The 21,567-nt window shown below is 37.7% G+C and overlaps 1 protein-coding gene across 4 annotated transcripts in view; it reads left to right on the top strand.

Moving 5' to 3' along the window:
* The window catches only part of SORCS1 (sortilin related VPS10 domain containing receptor 1), a 523,960-nt gene that overhangs the window by 278,975 nt on the left and 223,418 nt on the right, over positions 1-21,567 (top strand). For all 4 annotated transcript variants that reach the window (XM_063101912.1, XM_063101913.1, XM_063101914.1 and 1 more), the window contains exon 3: positions 7,433-7,532. In XM_063101912.1, coding sequence (XP_062957982.1) covers positions 7,433-7,532 — 100 coding nt within the window. The remainder of the gene's footprint in view (positions 1-7,432; positions 7,533-21,567) is intronic.

Here is a 21,567-nt window from a genome sequence, read left to right as displayed (position 1 = left end):
GTACATCTTAAATAAATATAATTTCATTTGCCCATCTCAATAAATTGGGGATATATATGTGTGTGTTTGCACACACGCACATACGTATGTATGATCTTAAAACTCGACAGTAAGAAAATGATTTTTAAAAATGACTTAAAAATTGGGCAAAAGGCCTGAACAGACACCTCACCAAAGAAGATGTACAGATGGCAAGTAAGCATATGAAAAGATGTTAGACATCACCTGTTGTCAGGGAATTGGAAATTAAAACTGTGAGATACCATTACATGTCTTTTAGAATGACCAAAATCCAGAACACTGACAACCGCAAACTCTGGTGAGAATGTGGAATGACAGCAACTCATTCATTGCTTGTGGGAATACAGAATGGTGCAACCACTTTGGAAGACAGTCGGGCAGTTTATTACAAAAGTGATCATACTCCTACAATATAATACAGCAATCACGCTCCTTGGTATTTACTCAAAAGAGTTGAAAACTTTCTTTTTTAAAAAAATCTGTTTATTTTTTTCATTGTACATGTTTACAAGGTATAGTTTGCTGTTACAGTACATATATATTGTATAATAACAATCAGAATAGTGTATCTATCACCTAAACATTATAATTTCTTTGTGATTATAACATTCAAAGACTTGCAAAAGTATGTCCACACAAAAACCTGCACACAGATCTTTACAGCAGCTTTATTCATAATTGTTAAAATTTAGAAGCAATGAAGATGTTCTTCAATAGGTGAGCAGATAAATAAACTATGGCACATCCAGACAATGTATTATGATTTTGGCGCTAAAAATAAATGAGTGATCAGGCCATGAGAAGGACGTAGAGAAACCTTAAATGTATATTACTAAGTGAAAGAAGCCAATCTGAACAAGCTATATGTTACACGACTCCAACTAATGACACTCAGGAACAGGCAAAACTATGGACAGGGTTGTCGTGGTTTAAGGAAACGGGAATGATGAATAAGAGAAGTGCAGAGGATTTTTAATGCAGTGAAACTATTCTGTATAATAATACCACAATTGTCAAAATCCATGGAATGTATAACACCAAGAATGAACCCTAATGTAAACTATGTACTTTGGGTCATCAATACGCATAAATGTAGTTTCTTCAATTGTAACGATTGTAACACTCTGGTGTGGGATGTTGATAATGGGAGAGGCTATGCATGTGTGTGTATGGGGTACACGGCAACTGTGTACTTTCCACTTGATTTTGGTGTAAACCTAAGACCTCTAAAAATGAAGTTTATTAATTAAAAACAAAGTAGAGGACATAGTTCACCACCCTAGTCCCTCTTCCCACACAGCCGATCTTATCTTCTAACAGCAGAGGCTAAAGTCACCCAAAGTCCTTGCCAAACTATATAAACTTCACCATTTTGATTTCATGTAAATCCAGTAGGGTATGCTAGAAGAGCAAGTATCCATTACGTCAGTTAGTCAGAACTAAAGTGAGTGCCTACTGTGCCCAGGGCACTGTTCCGAGTGCTGGGAAGACAGCTGTGAACAAAAGAGACGTCATCTTTGTGCTCATGGATCTTACCCTGTGGTGGGAGAAGACAGGCAGTAAAAAATTAGCAAAAATCTATCAGATGGGGAAAAATATAAAGAGAGAATGAAAGCTTTTAAGGAGGATGAGTGTGCTGGGGAAGTAAGAGAAGTTGTTGCTATTTCCTAGAACATGAACAGTGTTCAGAAGGAATTGAAGGGGCCATCCTCTATCAGGGTATCTGGGGAAAGAGCTTTCCAAGTAAAGAAAATAACAAAACTGGAGTGGGTAGGGGTTAGGGAGGAGGCCATAAAAGGAGAGGAATTCAGGTCAGGCAGCTCACAATTATATCACAAAGGTAAAAATTGGAATGTGAATTGTACATGGCAAGTCTGGAGTCCTGAAAGAAGCTTTATTTGTTGAGGAAACTGTGGCAGTAACTTGTCACTCAGCCAGGGAGTGCATGATTCCAGTTCTGTTTGACTTCGAGAACTTGCTTTTTTGATTAGGCTGACACATCTTCCTCACCTTAATAAAGCATCATCAAGTCATTAGCAGGTTGGCCCCAATCTCTTTGTCCATATTCCTAGCCTTCCCAGGAGCCAGGGTGGACCAGATAAAAGATGTACCTTCTTTACCTCTTAGATCCTTTGGAAAGTTTCTGCTTATACTTTTCTTGAAACTGATTCTCCCAGGCAGGTCCTCTGTCCTTTCAGTATGTATGAAGAAATCCAGGCTTTGGTATTCACCATGTAGAACTTCAAACAGTTTCAGTTCGTATTCCTTTTAACAAGAAATTATCAATGAAGTTTTATAAACACATCTTTTCCATGTGCAAATTGCTCCTTGTGGCTTTTGATAGATGTGATGCTGTATGGGGTTAGGGATGCAGGCCCTGACGTGGCAGCCTATGGGGACTCTGCACCTGCCAAGTTCTTTGGCCTTAAGGTGGTTGGTTATACTTCTAGGTCCTCCTTATTTGCAAGACATGATTAATATCAATGTCCATCTCATATGATTCTGCATGAAAAGAGCTTGGATTGCATTGTAAGCACTCTATGAGCATTCATTTTTATGATCTTATCTGTTAGGTTTCTTAAGCATGATGTCTAATTAGCAATAGAATTCTGGCATAATTATTATGGAAGCAAAGTGTAAAATCTTTAGTTCTCATACTCCAAGTTCTTACCATTAGCTCTCTGATCCAAGTTCCACATAAAACTATTAGCACATGTTCTTCAAAATACGATAGGCTAAATTCAGCTGCATTTGAAAATGTTGTAATTGCTTCATGAATATCTTCTCTTCTAAGTAATCTAAATCAAAATAATTTTCAGTGTTCAGATTTTCCTTAAGGGTTCATGTTACAAGTTTTAGTAAGTAAACAATACCAAAAATAATCAAGAAAAAAATGAATTAGAAAATGAAAAACAGTAGCTATCATTTATAGATTGCTTTTTATGTGCCAGTCATCGTCCTAAGCATTTTTATAGTTTAATTTAGTTTACAAATGATGCTGTGCTTATTTATTATCTCATTTGATGGTATAAGATTATAGTAGAGGAAATCCAATCACACATTTTATTTCTTTCAAATTCTTGTGGAAATGAATCATATCCTGTATTGATCCCTTCTACAAGTATAATGGGAGATTTTCCATCTCAAAGAGATCATAAGCTCTTGGAAGGCAGGTGGAATGTCTCAGATGTAGTTTCTCCACCCCTTCAAACAACTCCTCTCAGCTCTATGTGCATAGTAAATACTTAAAGACATTTTTTCAAATGTTCTAAAATTTTAGATATATATGTAAAAAGAGTAAAGTAAGGATTAAAGATCAAAAGGAGGCCAGTCTTGATTTAATCACTTATATATTTAGTTTCCTGGAATGATTTTTTGTTAAGCTTTCAGCTTCTTCTAATATAGTACAGATGTTGACAGAAGCTGCATTTTTCATCTATAGGTAAGTCAACCTGGAAATAAAGCCTGAAAAAAAAAATGCTTCTTTTGAATGTTTAAAAAAATGGTACGAGTTATGAATTCAAGACCAAATATATTGCATCTTAAATATGTCTGTGTATAATATATATTCTAAGAGTCTTTTCTTTTTGTATCCACCCCTTTACAACAGTAGTCACTCTCTGTCAGCACAGTTTGACATTTTTTTGCAAATTTTATTTGTATTAAATATTTTTTTTTTTTTTAAATACATTTTATTATTTTGAGAACTTGTATCCTTTCTTTGTCGTTTTTTTTTTTTCGTGACCGGCACTCAGCCAGTGAGTGCACCGGTCATTCCTATATAGGATCCGAACCCGCGGCGGGAGCGTCGCCGCGCTCCCAGTGCAGCACTCTACCGAGTGCGCCACGGGCTCGGCCCATGTATTAAATATTTTTATTGCACCCCTTTTCTAATGAAGCCAAGACCTGTATCTTTCTTTTGCCTTTTTTTTTTTTTTTTTTTTTTTGGCGGATGATATCATGTTTCTCAAAGTGTGTTGCTCAGAACTCTTATCTCATTAGATATCCCTCAAGAATGGATCCTATAATCAAATATGTTTGGAAAATGCATGAAATATGCATTTAAGACATTCAGTGTATAATAGAATAATATAATTTGAAAAATATTATGAAGTAAAGGAACATTAAATTTTACCTAATCAAACATTTCCCAATATTTTAATCTTGGAAAATCTCTCTCTCCCATACCTAGGGAGGATACTTAAAATATTTAACAACCAGTACATTGGCTCACCAGTCAGCCCATGCTCAACTTGTATCTCCTCTGCTTTTTCAGAGCCCAAGTGAAAGGGCTTGCAGATGGGCATAGGAATTGCCTTCCACTATGCAGTGCTATCCTAGGGTCACTGGTGCAGGCTGAGTGGCATAGGTATTAACCAATCAGCACAGGTGCACGCCATAGCACTGGAGCAAGTTTCTGGAGGACCTCTGCTGTGCGAGCCCTCAGTCTTTGGGTTGCTGGACTGTGAGGAAAGGTAGGAGGTACCTGACTGAGAGACCATGGTGGTGAGCCCAGCAGGAGCACCTACTCGGAGAACTTGGTGTAGTAACTATTTACCTACTTGTTTGCAAGTATTTAATATTTTTACTCCTGTACCACCATACCAATGTATACCAGCTGATTTATAGTTCTACCCATGACACCTATCAACTCTCTGTTTAATTTGAGTTCTGTGGGTCACTCTTGGACAACTGCTAACCTATACCATTTGGGTGTGTGAAAATGCATAATTTTTAATTTTTCTATCAATTTCTTATTACAAACCCATAATGTTTAAACATGTGGTTCTACTGGAATGAAGAATTAACAAATTTTAGTTCCGTTTTTGAGCTTTGTACAATCAAGAAGCAAGAGATGGCAGATACCTTGAGGGATCTGGATTGGTGAGCAATTGATGATATAAGAAGAGAAAAATGTCCAATAACACAGTGTGAGGCCACTGAACAAAAGGTGTTAATGTAAATTTGAGCTAGTCACTCTATAATCATCTTGTCACACCGGGATTAGTGTTAAACACACACGTGTACACAAATGTGCACACACATTCATATACACACAAATAAGGATGATTCCATGTAGAATCTTTACAGAATAACCATCACTTGCCTTTGTAGAGTATGTATTTTTTAAATGTAAAAATGTTTTTTTGAGGAGGTCAGAAATCAAGTTTATAGAAATTATGAAAAACTCATTACCACACCCTCTAGACTGAGTCCTACTTGTCTGAGCTCCTTTCCTATTATTTCACTAAGAAAATTGAACCATCTTCAATGTAATCCTACTGATTTTCACATGTCATTAGACAATAGTTATTAATGAAGCAGTATTTACACATTTCATCATCCTCCTACCACCCCCCGAGGTAGATTTTGCATCTTTTAGTTTGTTCTTGAACTTGTGGGTATGGTTCGGAATAATGAATAGAAAAACTACACAATAATACAATAAAAGGAGCTAGAAGAAAGCTAGCAAAGTTTTGGAGACAAGCAAGTGCTGCTAGAATGAAAGTGTTGATCCAGGAAGGCTAGGATAAGAGTGGAAAAAAAAACCGAACACCAAGAGTGGAATTGATGAGAAAAGAAATCTCACATATTTCTTAGAGAATAGCAGGAAATCCCCTCACATCAGCTAGTTTGAGGGGTAAAAGATACATATGAAAGAAGGATTCTAAGAAGTTTTGTTGTGTTTACTGAATAAGATCCCCCGTGAAAGAGTTCTGGAATGTTCTGTAAATATTCTTGGCTATCAAATATCTGATTATGCCAGCGCAGACTGGTCCTGAAGAAAGTCAGTTATATACTTCTGTTACACGAGGTACCTTCTAGCCTTATGAGGCTCTTACGACTTCCATTTTCTAAACTCTTATCCATTTTCAAGGTTCATAGTTTTTTCAAGAAGTTTTGCATAATACCCCATTCCTCAATGACTGGAATGACATCTAAAGCCTTTAAAGTACTGACTCTGTAGTACTTACAGTCTATGTATAAATGTTAGGGGAAAAAAAATGACTTGAATTTCCAGCTACAATAAATCCTTAATTCCACGATTACTTTTATATAGCATTCTTGCTTCAATGCCTAGGCCACAATAGGCACTTAAGGACGGTCATGAGGTTGTGACATAAACTTCCTCTACTTAGTTGTTATGGCTGTAAGAATTTGTAACTTTTATCAGTATCAGAAATGAAATCAAATGATTACATTTTTGTGCTTTTCTCATTAAACCAACTTCACTTTCTAAGCATTGTTAATTTATATCTCTTATCATTGCACCTAACACATTATAACTATTTGTTTATATTTCTGTCTCTTAAATAAATCCATAAGATACTTGAGAAAAGGGCCTGTGTGTTGTGTCTTGGCACTTAGCAGAGTGTCTAGTGCATTTTAGGAGTTCTGCGAATGTGAATAATTGAATGAATTTCATTGAAAAACTCCTATGTGAGAAAAGAAGGCTGAGTGGAAATTTTATATCTGCCTTCTTAAAAAAAATTAAAAAATCATCCCTAAGTGATCTAAGAAAAATAAAGAAGGCTGAAGTATAATAAAAGCAACATAGAGGGTAGGGTCAGAACACCTGTATTCAAATTGTAGTTGGCCCATTTATTAACTATTTTCTTTGAAGAGGTCATTTAAGTATCTCAACCATTTTCTTCAAATACAGATAATATTCCCTACTGCGTATGGCTGTCAGGATGATCTAATAAGGTTACAATTTTGAGAGCTGACCTTCATTGAGAAGGTGATTAAACCTATTTATTCAATCTGAATTAATAAGGTATTGACCAATGGCAAAATAAAGATGAGAAAATCTGTTAGAAAGATAGTCAGTGCCAAGAAGCAATGTCTTCCTCTTCCAGGTTGCTTAACACTGGAAAAAGCCATTGAGTAAGAGTGTGAAACTTCAATTATTATTAAGACATTTTCTTGCTCTTAAAGAATAGGAAAAGACTGAACGACCTTTGAAGGGACTGATCCACCATATATTATTCTATGACTCATGAAAGAAAATACAACCTATAGATAAATCAGGAGAACCTGTTTTTACATTGTCCAAAGATAAAGCAAAAGTTTGGAAATGTCATATCTAATGAAAAACTCTATTTCCTTGGTCAATTCAAGGGACACCCTTACCTTTTAATCTTTTAAAATTAACGATATCCTTTATGCAGTGAGCATACATTATGGAGCAGTAAAGAGATGGAGTTTTAATTTTTAGCAATTCAATTTAAATGCAAATGTTAACCACTCAAATGATGCTACTGTGTACATAATTAAGCAACATTATATACTACATGAGTCATTTAGAAACCTCCTGAGAGCCATTATACTATGTAAAACAAGCATTATACTGACAAGCCTCCAGATGACGTATACTTCTGTCCTCATTAATACTCCTTTTGAATTATAGGTCAACTGATTATGGGACAACCTATGAGAAGCTGAATGATAAAGTTGGTTTGAAAACAATTCTGAGTTATCTCTACGTGTGTCCTACCAACAAACGTAAGGTAAGAAATGTATATTCAGCATGCCACTTATTCACGATGTGACTTCCGTCTTGGTTGGCTAACCTCTCTAGCTACCTAAAAATCCATTACAGTTAAGCTGGGATTAGAGATGTAAAGACGCCTTGATGGATGTTAAGGTGGTAAAATGTCTGACACATCGTAATTTTCAGATCAGCAGCTGTGAAGGGAGCAGGGCAAGGGGTAGGTATATCATTACCTTTTCCAAAAGGCAGCTACAGGGGATGAGTCTTATTGAATGGATGTTGCTGACTCTCTATTAAGAGCTTTGAGCAGTCAGTCACAAGAATCAGAATGAGCTTTAACAAGACAGCAGAGAAGATGGGTTTTCATCTGATGCCCTGGTTTTCCCTTGACATAGAGTAAATAGGTTAAGTAGAATTTAAGTGGATGTACTATTCTACAGCACGTAGAAAGTTTCATTACTGACGTTTGTTTAGCCCGCACACGAATGTCAGTTTGGAGGCAATGCATTTGGCTGAAGAGAGTATCTGGGAAAGAGTGGTGAGATTATCCTCTCTGAGCTTAATTTCTAGCTGCAGAAAGCCTTGGAGATCACTGTATACAATACCCTTATTTTATACAGATGAGAAAACTGAGGTTTAAAGAAAGGACATGACTTGGCCTCGTTGCAGTTATGGACATGATTGGGACTAGAATTAAGGTTTCTTGGTTAGCAGTCACACTTTTTCACTTCATCATACCTCTCTAATTAGGAGGGCTTATCTACTCCTCAGAGATGTTATGTTTTCAGGAAGAAAATGTTTGCTTTTAAATGAGAAAGACGTATTTGTCTCAGAGCCATATCCATACCTTTGTTTTTATAAACTTGCAGTATCAAATTCTGAATTCTGACATATAATTTGTAAATATTACATGAGTTACATGACCTGATAATATTCACCAGGAAATGAAAAAGTGCTGTTCATTAATGTGTTCTAAGCCATATTCTGTCATGATGGCAGCACTGATATCTACGTTCTCATCTCAGATTTTTCATTAGCTACTGTTAGTGACCTTGGGTAGATTCCACATTTTGTCATCTGGACTGTGGAAGTGGGGCGAGACTATCTATCTCACAAGCCATCTCCCTCAACTGTGGCTGCACATCAAAAGGACTAAGGGGTCCCCAAATGTGCAAGTTCTGGCCCTATCCTTGTTACTCTGGATTAGGTAACTCAGGTACAGTTACTCAGGTAACTGTATCTTGAGAAAGCTCCCCAGATGCTTTTGATATATATCTAGGATTAAGAACCACTGCTGTAAATTGTAATGTTCCCTCTGGCTCTACACATATCAAGTTCTTCAATAGAAACAGCATAACTTTTTAGTTGATTATAGATTCTGGAATCAGATATTTGAGTAAAAACCCAGCTAAGCCAATTACTAAGTGTATAAGTATGATGATTTACTTTATCTCTCCAAGCACAGTGTCATTAAATTTAAAATGAAGACGATTATAGTACCTACCTCATGAGGGAAATTGTAAGGATTATGAATTAGGCATTCCAAGTGCTTAGCACAAAATAGTAAAAGCTTAATCAATGTTTTCTCTTCACTTTATTCTTCTTTCTTATCTTCCTATTCCTCCTGCTTGTATAATTATTGGAAGTAATAGTAATGATTATTCTCTATAAACAGCAGTGTCCAGAAGAACTTTCTGTGGTGGTAGAAATGATCCTCTAAGCTGTTGGATACTTTAGGCACTAACAATTTGTACCTGTTGAGTATCTGAAATATGGCTAGTGGAACTGAGTAACTGGATATTAAATTTTATTTAATTTTAATTAATCTAAATTAATGTAACCACATGTGGCTGATGGCCACAGTATCAGAGAGCACAGCTCAATAATGTCAACCTCACGAATTTAGAACTATACCCTGAACATTTCTGTCTTCCCCTTATTGGCTGGCTACTGGTCCATCATCAACAATTACATCTAAACAATTTTGATCTGCTGTATTCAGTCTCAAATTGAGGAACTGAACTTATATTCTTTATTTTTATAATGAGATTTAGTCGTTTGTTGGCTTTAAATTGATTCTTGTAATCCCTATTGATTTTTCCTCTAGTTCACATTTTTAGTAAATTTAACAATCAACAAACTATATGTTAGGCAATGTGCTATGCATCATAGGATATAAAGAAAAATACACCCAACGCCCTACCTTCAAAAGTTCTATATTCTAGTAGTAAATGAAGTGTGACTTTTGTGATTGAAATGTCCCTGAACCAGGATTCAGGAGTCTAAGTCCCTGCCTTGAATCTATTTTCACCCAGCAGGTGACTTTGAGCAACTCACTTACATTTTTTCCATTTTTAAGGTGATATAGAGAAAAACAAAGGAATTTACAGCTGAGAGAGACCTTAGAAGTGTTCTAACCTAGTAATAGTCTCTGTATGATTGATGTCATTAGAGAGGAACGTGATAAAAAATACAAGATACAAAATATTGGATGTGATTATAGGCTCTTCTGTAGCTTCAGAATATGTAGTGATGACCTAGAAACTTCAAGATTGTTTGCAGGAGCTGTACTTGAAGAGTGAGACTCTCAAGTCCATATGTAGCTACTAAGACTGGAAAGAAAGCTTTGAGGAATATAGCAAAGAGGCCTACTCTCAAGTCCAATCAGTTCAATGCACCGATATTAATCAGGCTGCACAATTAATCTGCAGTTATCTGAAGAACTTTAAAAAGGGCATTTGGCCGTGGGAATTTAGCTAATATGAAGACTTGGCAGACCCTATTTCCAGAAAAGGAGAGGTTGGTGTCCACGACTATAAGAGAATAGCTTTCTGTGGGCCTGTTACCTTGCAGAAGCAGAGGTGGTCCTGAGCTGTTTAAATAACAATGTTTATGAGTGAACTTAAATGAAGGGATCTTCAAAAAAAAAAAAAAAAAAAAATCAAAAAAAAAAAAAAATGAAGGGATCTTTCCTTTACCAATAAAAGAAGGCTTCAGGGTTACTTTCTCAGATGCTGATAGATTTAAGAAATACTGGAGGACGATGAAGTTCTTTACGATGGTTCGAAATTCGGTAAAGTTGACTTAGCAGTATATTTGTGTATAGTTTTTCTACTTATGAAGTGAATTTATCACCATGAAATATGTACTTCCCCCTACAAAGGAACATACTGGAACCATACAGATAGTACTTGCACAACATTTTAAAGTGTAAATATATTTTCCTCAATCAATGGGAAATTATGTAAAATAAATAAATAAATAAATATCAGCCTCCATTCATTATGCAGAACAAAGGCACACAAGTTCACTGCAAGTCTCTTAGGACCTCTGCTATCCTCCAGTGAAAAGGACAGGCTCCTTTAAATGGTTGTATTAATTCTTTAAGGTCTCTAGGGTACTATCTAGCAAGTTAACATCTTTTTTACCAGATCCTTCCCTCTGCTTTTCACATCAATGGGAATAACAGGAATAAAGCTGATGACATCAAGGTAACTGTCTGCATTCCCAGAAACCTGTTTTGTCTGTACATTCTTACTGCTATTTTTAGCTATTTGTAAGGACAAGAGCAGTTCTTCAATCATCATGTCTCAAACAGCAGGCATCATGCCCTGGCTTTGCAGGCAGCTTGTTAGGGGCATTACTGGGATCAAAGTCCAGAATAAAGCAGTCCTTTATTTACAGTTTAAACTGATGATCATTCATTAGCTGTTTGTCTGCATGCCTGCTGTAAACTACAGCAGCTTTCCTTGGATTGATCTGTTATAGAAAAAACTATAATTTCAGCATATGTCAGTCTAGGAAATCTTGACAAACTAAGAGGCATAGAAAGCCTGCTCCTGTTCCTAGGTATCATCCTAGTTCATTTATACTCTCTTTTAGAAGGAATCCTGACCTGGCTTATGATGTATGAGGTTGGCCCAAAAGAACAAGGCTAAGTGGTCCCTAGTGCCAGAAGAGAGGCAGGCCAGTTATCTGTCACCATGTTTCAGAAGAACTCTTCCCCCACCTCTATTTTATGATAAATCCCAAGGCTTATTTGTATCCACAGAGGTTTATTGGCCACATACATACAGTCTTCTATGAGAAGATGATTTAACCTGTACCTGAAAGGAACAGCTGGGATTCCTCAGCAGTACATTCCCCATCACTCCCAGTCAAGCTTAGGTGTCTTTCCTTCATGAGATGTTGTATGGCATCTTCAAGGATTAAAAAATGCAAACCCCCAATTCATTGGAGGAAAAAGGGAAAAAAGTGTATTTTTTTTCATTTGAAACAGCCAGTTTCTTTAGTTTTTATATCCTTGTGCTCTCTGCACAATATGTTCTCAGCAGAGAAAAATTCTAGACAGTATTTTTTCTTTCTGTTCCCTGTGCACCTTTTGCACCCCAGTTCCTTCTCATCTCTGTGTTATCACCACTTAATTAATATTGTTCCTGCCGAGAGAGTCTTCCAAGACTTCCATCCTATAAATAGGACCCTAGCTCTTCAAAATACATTGATCATGCCTGCAGGTCTCTTGGTATATGCCTGCATTAAACACTGTTTGCATTTTCTCCAGATGTTTAGGTTTTAATTACCATACTGTATGTGACACTTTCTAAATAAGGGTTTTAAATAAAGGTTTGATTACTGATTCCTTTTCTCTTTATATCCTGGGCATGCTTAATTCCTCTTGCCATTTGGTTGAGTGTTCTATATACCGTTTATGTGACTTTTGGGGACGGGGAAGAGGTGTGGTTGATAGTGTCTATCCACTTCTCTTAGGAAGACTCATGGAATCATTGAATCAGAACCTAAAAGATGTTGGAGATACTCAGATTCTACTCTTTTGTTTAACAGATATGGAAACTGACTTCTAGAGAGTTTAGTGACTTGTCTGAGTTTTACATGCAGCTGGTGAATGAAAAGCTAAGATCATGAGGCCATGAAAGTAAACATTAGATAGCACCTCTTCCATAAAATCTAATTAATTTTCCTAATGAGATGATTTCACTCTCTCTTATCTCCAAGGCATCTGTTTGTTTGTTTGTTTTTTGGACACTTTCTCTCACTTCTGATTATAGTTGGTTTTGGCCAGTCTAATTTTCCCTATAGAATGCAAGATTCTAAATGGGATAAAGTGCCTTGATCAGCTTTGTAGTCTTTAACATGCTGAGCATAGTGTCTTGGTCTACAGTAGATGTTCAAGACATGGCTGATTATTTGCATTGAATTTAGCTTGGGTTTTGCACCCCCCAGGCTGGAATTTGAAAAGTGAAATGCCTTGTGAAAGCAGCTTTGACTTACTTATTTTCTGTAATTATAAAATTAATTATTTCAAGTGAATAAACAGGAACAGTAAAGAATTCCCACAGATTTTAGTTGTTTCTAGACCATAATGTATACTTTTATCTTGTTTAACTAAGAACATGATTAATATTTAAGATTCCAGGACTTTGGATAGCACTCACTCGACATTATATGGTGAGGCCTCGGGGAACTAATGCACTGTATAATACATCAAAGGGGGTGCATGACATTTCCCTTGGCGGGCACTCAACACTTGCTCATTCCACCCTAACTCTTTTATCTGCCCTTTGGTACACAAGATCACCCATTTGCCTCTAATGTTTTTAAAAAGAACATATGTTTCATTTATAAAGAAGTGTCATGCGTGAACTCAGAGACCTAGTGGAAATGGCATTTTCCAAATTTCAATAAAAGTGACTTTTTTAGAGACTAAGTGCTTACTACCTTACACTTAACCTGGACAATGATGGCTAAAGGGAAAGATCATCTCCTTTCGTTCTTTTTTTGGTGCAGCTGAGTGTTTGTACTATTTCAGTCCATTGAGCATTGTTCAGTTCTCTTCTTGAGCATAAAAAAATAAAATCCAAGAAAGCATGCCACATATATATTTTTTCTCTGGGTGATTTTCCAACAGTTATCCAAGCCCCTGGGTTTCAAACAAGCTACAGAATAGTAAGTGCAGAGTGCTCTCTCTGAAACAGGGGGAGAGTGCCAGGAGCACAGCCCAGTAGCCAAGCCTCTCTTCACCCTACGTTGGCCCTGGGGGGACCTCACTGAACTCCTGGCCTCTGTAAAAACAACACTGATCTGAGTCACTCCCTTCTCTGTACACTCAACTATACCTGAAACAGCCATGCACCCTATACTACTTTATATAAATCAAAGCATGTATGATAACATTCATAAATAAAGAAATGCTAATAAAACCCCTTTCAAATTTAGCACAAAATGTTACTGTGTGTAGTAAGTACCTACTTGATTTTTATTGGATATTATCTATGTCTCTTTAATACTGATTTCTTTTTAAGTAAAAAAAAAAAAAAATTAATTAATATATAAAAGCAGGTTCAAACAATAAATTCTAATCAGTGCATGGGTTCCAAAAACGTTTTTATTTTCTCTATCTCTCCCATCTCCCATATCATCTAATTTGCCTGGGTTCTTAGAACTGATCAGGTTAACTAGTAGTTTATTGTTTTACTTCATACTGAAGTAGTACTAAGTACTTTTTTGTTGGAAGGAAGCTTCTCGCATAATTAACATCAAGTATTTGTTATTTCTCATTTGTAAGATGGTTTGTCTATCACATAATAAGCATTTAATACATTAAGTATTAATCATGAATTGATAACTTTAAAAAAACTAAGTTATATATGTAGGAGGATCAAGTTTATATGTTATTGGGGTTATAATTCAAAATTTTATTGGCTATATTTTGGTTTTTTTTGTTTGTTTTTTTTTTTTTTTTTTTTTCAGGCAGGGAGCATTTATTCAGGAAAAGCAGTTGAATCCCAATAAATACAGCAAATTTGACAGTTTCCTCCTTTTCTGACACAACCAGGTATCCTAGGACCATCCTGTACCTTTCCTGCCTCAGGTGTGGAATCAGCCATTCCTTTTTTTTTTTTTTTCTTTTTTTTTTTAAATTTTATTTTGTCGATATACATTGTAGCTGATTAATGCTCCCCATCACCAAAACCTCCCTCCCTTCTCCCTCCCCCCCTCCCCCCCAACAATGTCCTTTCTGTTTGTTTGTTGTATCAACTTCAAATAATTGTGGTTGTTATATCTTCTTCCTCCCCCCCCCCCCCGGTTTGTGTGTGTATGTGTGTATGTGTGTGTGTGAATATTGGCTATATTTTGTCTAAAAGAATGTGATATATGTAGCTAGCTAGCTAGATGGTTAGAAAGGTGATAGGTCCACAGATTAATCTTATCTAAGTTTAGCTAATGCTTTCTCTATTAAAAACAAAAAAATAGAACCCTATCTTTTGGTTTTATTCTTTTTTAACATATGAAGTTAATCAAGATAGTGATAGCCTAAGTTAGTCTCCAAATATTATAAAGTAAGATTGATCTGGAAACTGCATGTTTTTTATATCACTGACTGGTTCTTAGAAGATAGGTTGCCTCTATGTGATCTAAAATTCTCAAATATGAAAGGAAACTTTTCAGAGGCTGACCATTCTTCAAATATGCATAATAGACTATCTGCTTATAGTGGACTGGATTATGTTACCCCCAAACTCACTGAAGCTTGAATTGTGTCCCCCAAGTTTATGTATTAGAAACTTATCCCCCACTGTGACTGTTAAGAGGGTGGGAGATCCTATTATAGTAATTGAAAGGTGGAGCCTTAAATAGGTGATTGGATTGTAGGACCATGCCATAGTGAATGGATTAAAAAGGGTGGTCAAAGGTATGGTTCTGAGGGCTTTAAAAGAGGAAAGTCTGTCTTTCTCACTCTCTCTGCTGTCTCTGCTTCCACCATCTTGCAATGTGAGATCCCTGGGTCACTGTCACCAACTGTCACCACCACCAGATGGACTTTGGACTTCCCAGCCTTAGAAACTGTAAGCAATAAATTTCGTTTTTCTTTATAGTTACCCAGTTCCATGTATTTTGTTATAAGCAACACAAATGGACTAATACAGAAAATTGGTACCAGAGAAATGGGGTGTTGCTTGTAACAAGTACTTGAAAATGTGGATGTGGCTTTGGAACTGGGTGTTAGGCAAAGGTTGGAAGTGTTTGGAGGACTCAGAAGAAGACAAAAAGACAAGGGAAAGTTTGGAATGTCTTAGAGACTGGTTATGTGGTGGTGAGCAGAATGCTGATAGAAATATGGACTGTAAAGACCTTTCTAAGGAGGGCTCCATGTAAATGAGAAGGGACTTATTGGAAACTAGAGCAAATATCACCCCTGCTGTGAAATGGCAAAGAACTTGGTTTCATTGTGTTCATGCCCTAGGACTTTGTGGAAGTTGGAACTTAGGAGTTGTGTACTTTTTTTTTTTTTTTTTTGTCGTTTTTTCGTGACCGGCACTCAGCCAGTGAGTGCACCGGTCAGTCCTATATAGGATCCGAACCCGCGGTGGGAGCGTCGCCACGCTGCCAGCGCAGCACTCTACCAAGTGCGCCACGGGCTCAGCCCGGAACTTAGGAGTTGTGAACCAGAGTATCTGGTGAAAGAAGTTTCTAAACAGCAAAGCATTCAGAAGCTGGATGGCTACTTGCAACAGCCTATGCTGCATTATGGAAGCAAAGGCATGATGTAAAGCCAGAATTTGAAAGGGAAGCAGAGTGTAAAGATTTGGAAAATTTGAGGGCTGCCCATGTGATAGAGAAACAGAAAACATGCAATGGTGCTGAGAAGATTAGTACAAAAGAAAAGGATTATCAGGAGAATGGGAAAAGGGCCCTGAAGGCATTGCAGAAGCATCTGGGGCTAAACCTTTCGTTTCAGGCCCAAAAGCCTAGGGAGACAGAATGGCCTTGGGGAACAGGCCTGAGGCACCCTCCACAGGCTCACTGCTCAAGGTCACTTTGGAAAACTTCTACTAGCACCAGCACCCCAGCTGTTCTGGCTGGTCCAGCCATGGCTAGATTGGCTCCAGGTGTGGCTGGACCCCTAGCTTTGGGAAATACAAGCCAGAAGCCTTGGCAGTGTCCATGTGGTGTTAAGTCTGCAGGCTCCTGGAAAGCCAGAGCTGTGAAGGCTTGGGAGCCTCCACCTAGATTTCAAAGGATATATGGAAAAGTCTGGGGACTCAGGAAGAGATCTGTAGCAGGGGCAGTGTCACCACAGACAGCCTTCGCTACAGCAATGCCGAATGGAAATGTGGGGTCAGAGTTGCAGCAGAGAAACCCCATCAGCACCATGTGTAGTGGAGCTGTGAGAGTGGGACTGTCATGGAGACCCCAGAAATGTGGAGCTACCAGAAGTCTGCAAGATCTAAAGTGTAACCTGAGACCAGGAAAGCTAGGAGTGGAGCTGCCAGAGGACTTGGGGGCCCAAGCCCCACACCAGCGAGCAGAGGACATTGAAAATGGAGTCAAGGTACCTGATTCACCAGCTTTGAGATTTAATGCCTGTCCTGCTGGGTTTCAGACTTGTATGGGGCCTGTTACCACTTTCTTTTGGCCTATTTCTCTGTTTTGGAATGGGAATATGTACCCTATGTTTGTCCCACCCTTGTATCTTGTTTTGATAACTTGTTTTGAATCCACAGATAGAACTTTGAACTTTGGACCTTTGAGTTGAAACAAGTTAAGAGTTTGGGGATGAAATGAATGCACTTGCATGTGAAAAGGACATGAGTTTTGGAGGGCCAGGGGCAGAATGTAGTGGATTGAATTATGTCCCCGGAAAACTTCCTGAAGCTTGAATTGTGTCCCCCAAATTTTATGTATTAGAAACTTAACTTGTGTCCCCCAAGTTTTATATATTAGAAACTTTTATGTATTAGAAACTGTGACTGTTAAGAGGGTGGGAGATCCTATTATGGTAACTGAAATGTGGAGCCTTGAAGAGGTGATTGGATTGTAGGACCATGCTGTAGTAGACGGATTAAAAACAGTGGTCAGGGATGTGGATCTGAGGGATTTAAAATAAGAGGAGAGTCTGTCTCTCTCTGCTCTCTCTGTTTCCACCATCTTGCAATGTGAGAAACCTGGGTCACTGTTGCCACCACCACATGGACTTTGGACTTCCTAGCTTCAGAAACTGTAAGCAATGAATTTTGTTTTTCTTTATAAGTCACCCATTCTCTGGTATTTCTGTTACAGCACACAAAATGGACAAATACACTGCTGAACCTTCTTGGAGGAGCAGATTTTTAAAATTTAGCTATCTATCTATTTATTTATTTATTTAGCCTCATCATCTGTCCTTACTAGAGCTTGTGTTCTCTGAAGTCTGGCTGGCCTAATGTTGTGACCTTTTATGAAGGTCAAGTGTATTATTTCAGGTTGGTTCCAAGTCACGCTCTGCTGTGAAAAATGGTCAGAGGTCTTTTCAACATTATGCTCTGTTTGCTTCCAGCACACTCCCTGTGGTTTCTCAGGGGTTTCCATCATTCTGTGTTTGACGTACTGTATCTAGAACATTTGTTTCTAGTGAATGGCCCGTGCTGCTCTCAAGACAGATGGAGATGAATGCTGGCCCCTACAGGAAATTTGCCATATTTACTAGGGTGGGCATTTTTCACTCCAATGTATCAGATCTGCCCCAAGCTTTCTTTTGCTGCTGTCAGGAAAACAAAGTCAGTGTGGATAAATCTACAATAAAACTGCTTTTTCTTCCCTGGAGAAATTAAGGGAGCCCCACGAGCCTCATGGGCTGAATCATTTTCATCCAAACATTCCTTTTGCCAACCTGACCTTTCCCTTGACCAAATGTACTTTGGGTGGTTTTGTCCCTCTGTTCCTTTTGGCATCAATTTCCTATTTTACTGGGTTTCTAAACTCTGATTTGTGTCTCATTTCATCGCCTTTCAAGTTAACTACTTAAAATAAGTTTTACAGAACAGAAAACTACAGCTCTTAGGTATCAAAGTGGGCTTAGATCCTCATAGGTAAAAAGGCCTGTAATACGGAATATACAATGCAATGGCTGCAACCGAGAAATCTCTTCTTCTGTGCCTGCTTGGGGCTGTGCGTGTTTGTTTGGGGAGTAGAATACTAAGTATTGCCATGACTGACAGCATCTGCCATCAGGAAATGAGCATGTGGTGGAGAAAAAAGACAATGAGGATGAATAAAAAGAAATAAAGAATGGGAAGAAAAGAAAATATCCTGAATACACAAACTCTTGCAGATAAGAGAAGAAGAGGTGTAGGAAGAAAGACACAGATGTGAAGCCAAGAGAGAAGATGGTAGAGATTACTGCAAAGAAGTTAAAGTAACACAACAGTGATGGGAGAATGCTATTACAAAGAGTGCAATGAAGATAGAAGGTAGAAGCAAAAGAAATAATAAAATCATAAATATTTCCGGCAGTAGAAGTTTAGGAATCTCTTGAGAGCGCTCCAAGAGAGGAGAGCTAATTTACCAGGAACTTATTAAGACTTTCAGAGGGAGGACGATTTACCCTTATCTCTCTGTTCTTCCTGAGTGGTTTCAAAGGGGTAAAAGATGTTGATGGCTGTGACCGAAATTGGTTTTGCCAGGAAGGAAAATACAATTATGACTCGAGTGTGGGGTGTGGCAAGCCTCAATCTAGGCTCCCCAGCTCCCCAACGGCAGATTCGAATGTAGTTGCTGCTGCAGGCACTTAATGAACTTCTCTCCTTTTAATGCTATCTCTATGAGCTACTCCCCCATACCTCTGTGGAGTGGTCCCTTATATTTACGTGTACACTTAGTATTTTTTGCCCTTGTCAGGTATACCAACTCACCACCTATTTCCTGTCACCATGGAACTACACTTTGTCATTTGAAGGTGGTCATTGTGAATTTTTGCTCAACAGAATCATTATTTGTGTTGCAGTGGTTAATTTAATGGACCCTGGAGCCAGTCTGCATGGCTTTAAATTCCAGCTAAGCCACAAACTAGTCATTTGCCCTTAGACAAGGTTTTATTTGTTGGTTTGTTTGTTGTGATCCTCTCTGTGATATAGTTTCCTCCTCTTTACAGTAAAATATAATGACTGTGTCAACATTATAAGGAAGTTGTGAGAAGTAAAGAGTCTAAACAAGCAAAGAACAGTGCCTGACATATACCAAGTGCTCAATAAATGTTAGTCTCATTGTTACCATTATTATCTGTTTCAAATGATATGGCCATGCCTTATGACAACCTTTTGGTTGTCAACTCAACCAAAAATTATTAAATACCTAATTTGTTCCAGATCTTTTTAAGAACTAGGAAGTAGAATAGAAATAAAAGATGTTTTTCTTGCTCTTAAGGATTGTGCAGTCTGGTAGAGGAGATGAATGTATAGATAATCAATTACACTACAGAACTTATGTATCATGATAGCTTTGTACATAGAACTGTATCTTTGGAGACTCCAGAAAGGTTTCACAGAAAAGAAAATACCTGTCGGGAGAGAAGGGGAAAAGTAAATGAAAACTCTCTTTCAGTGTATGTGCTGTGAGAAACCAGTGTTCACAGAGCACAATACATAACTTTGAGTGATCTGAAGATTTAAATAAATAAGCATGTCTATTTTGACTCTTAAACACATTAATTTCCATTGATATCTGACTGTAATGACTAAACAGACTCCAGAAAACGGCTTCATAATCCATTTGAATTACAATTCTAACATAATGATGCTATTTGTTTTCAATTGTTATACACTTTCTCTATCTTGCTAGAACAGTCAATAAATGGGCAGTGGTAACATTATTAATATTGAATTAATAGAAATAAAATTCACCTTATTCTGGATTTGATATATTAGGCATTTATCTTAAGTAACTATTGCTCAGTCAGAACTATTGATGAAATTTGGAGGTACAGTATTAAGAAGAAATCAATTGATACATATTTTATTGAATAGCTGGCTCATGCCCAGTTCTTTGCAAGCACAATGGCGAATAAAAAAGAAGCGTGAACCTTGCATTGCCTTTACATAGTTGACCATCCCATTGCAGGGATGCAATTAAATAACATAATGTGATGGATTGCATAGTACAGATGGCAAAGGCTCTAAGGGTTTTGGAGAGGAGTATCATCTGGAATAGTCAAGAAAGTAGCACAAGAGGGCTTAAGTTGGCCAATAAAGCAAACTGGCATGACACAGGATCATGACACTCACAATAGAAAAATGTAATTTAGTTGAACCAACATTTATTGAATACTAGGTTGTAGAGACACGGATAGGCATACCACAGGGCCTTGTCTGCAAAGAGCTAACAGATTGAGGGGAGTGGTGTGCAGGAAGAAATGAGCATGAGGGTTACACACTGGTACGTACTGTAACTTTGATTTCCTGAGTTCTTAATAATTTGATGCTATTTGTTACACATCCTACTATTTTGCATCCTAAATCTTATAAAGTGCTCCTTTGACAGATTGTTTATCCTAATTGTTGATTTAGAAAATGTAGTCCCTGCAAACCTATTGGACGCTGAGGAGGCTGCCCTGATCAAGGAAGTGGGTGAAGATAGGGGAAGGTGGGAAAATGCAAAGAATGGAATAAAACATGGCAATAAACATGTGCCATAAGCACATGGGGGGATCAGGAGGGGTCTCTGGTGCTCCTATGACTAGTACTTTATCTTTTTCTCTTCCACTTTCTAAAAAGGACCCAAAACCCCTTGAAAGAGAGAATAGCTACCACAACTTAAATACTGATGCTTTCCCCATCAGCATACCAAAATGTCACTGGGATGGATGTAGCTTCTTTTAGGAGCCAACCCTAGTGACTCAGATGAAGATAGTGTTTTGAATTTCAGAGTCTGTCCAGAAAAAGAATTTAACTTGCGCTGGGGAAAGAGATGGTGAATCTTAGGAAGGCACTCATCTGATATTGGAAGTAGTCTATTTTCTTTTGGATTTATGTTATGTGGTGTGTTTGTGTGTGTCCATCTCTTACGCTTTATGAGTTCATTATTTAACCAACAGATTTACATATTTTCTCCACTGGCTAATGCTGTCTTTGTTCCTTGGGCCCAAGCCCTTTGTGCTCCCATTTGGAAGTACATTACTGACATTTACAAGCTCCCACAGAAGACTCAGTCAATTACTACCATAGATGCCCATTGTTCCAAGAGAGCTGACCTTTACCCCTAGACACCAATTAAAACCT

The sequence above is a fragment of the Cynocephalus volans genome, chromosome 7 (genome assembly GCF_027409185.1).
Source record: "Cynocephalus volans isolate mCynVol1 chromosome 7, mCynVol1.pri, whole genome shotgun sequence".
Lineage (NCBI taxonomy): Eukaryota > Metazoa > Chordata > Mammalia > Dermoptera > Cynocephalidae > Cynocephalus > Cynocephalus volans.
Note: the sequence above shows the minus strand (reverse complement) of the source record. Positions and strands in the feature narration are given on the sequence as shown.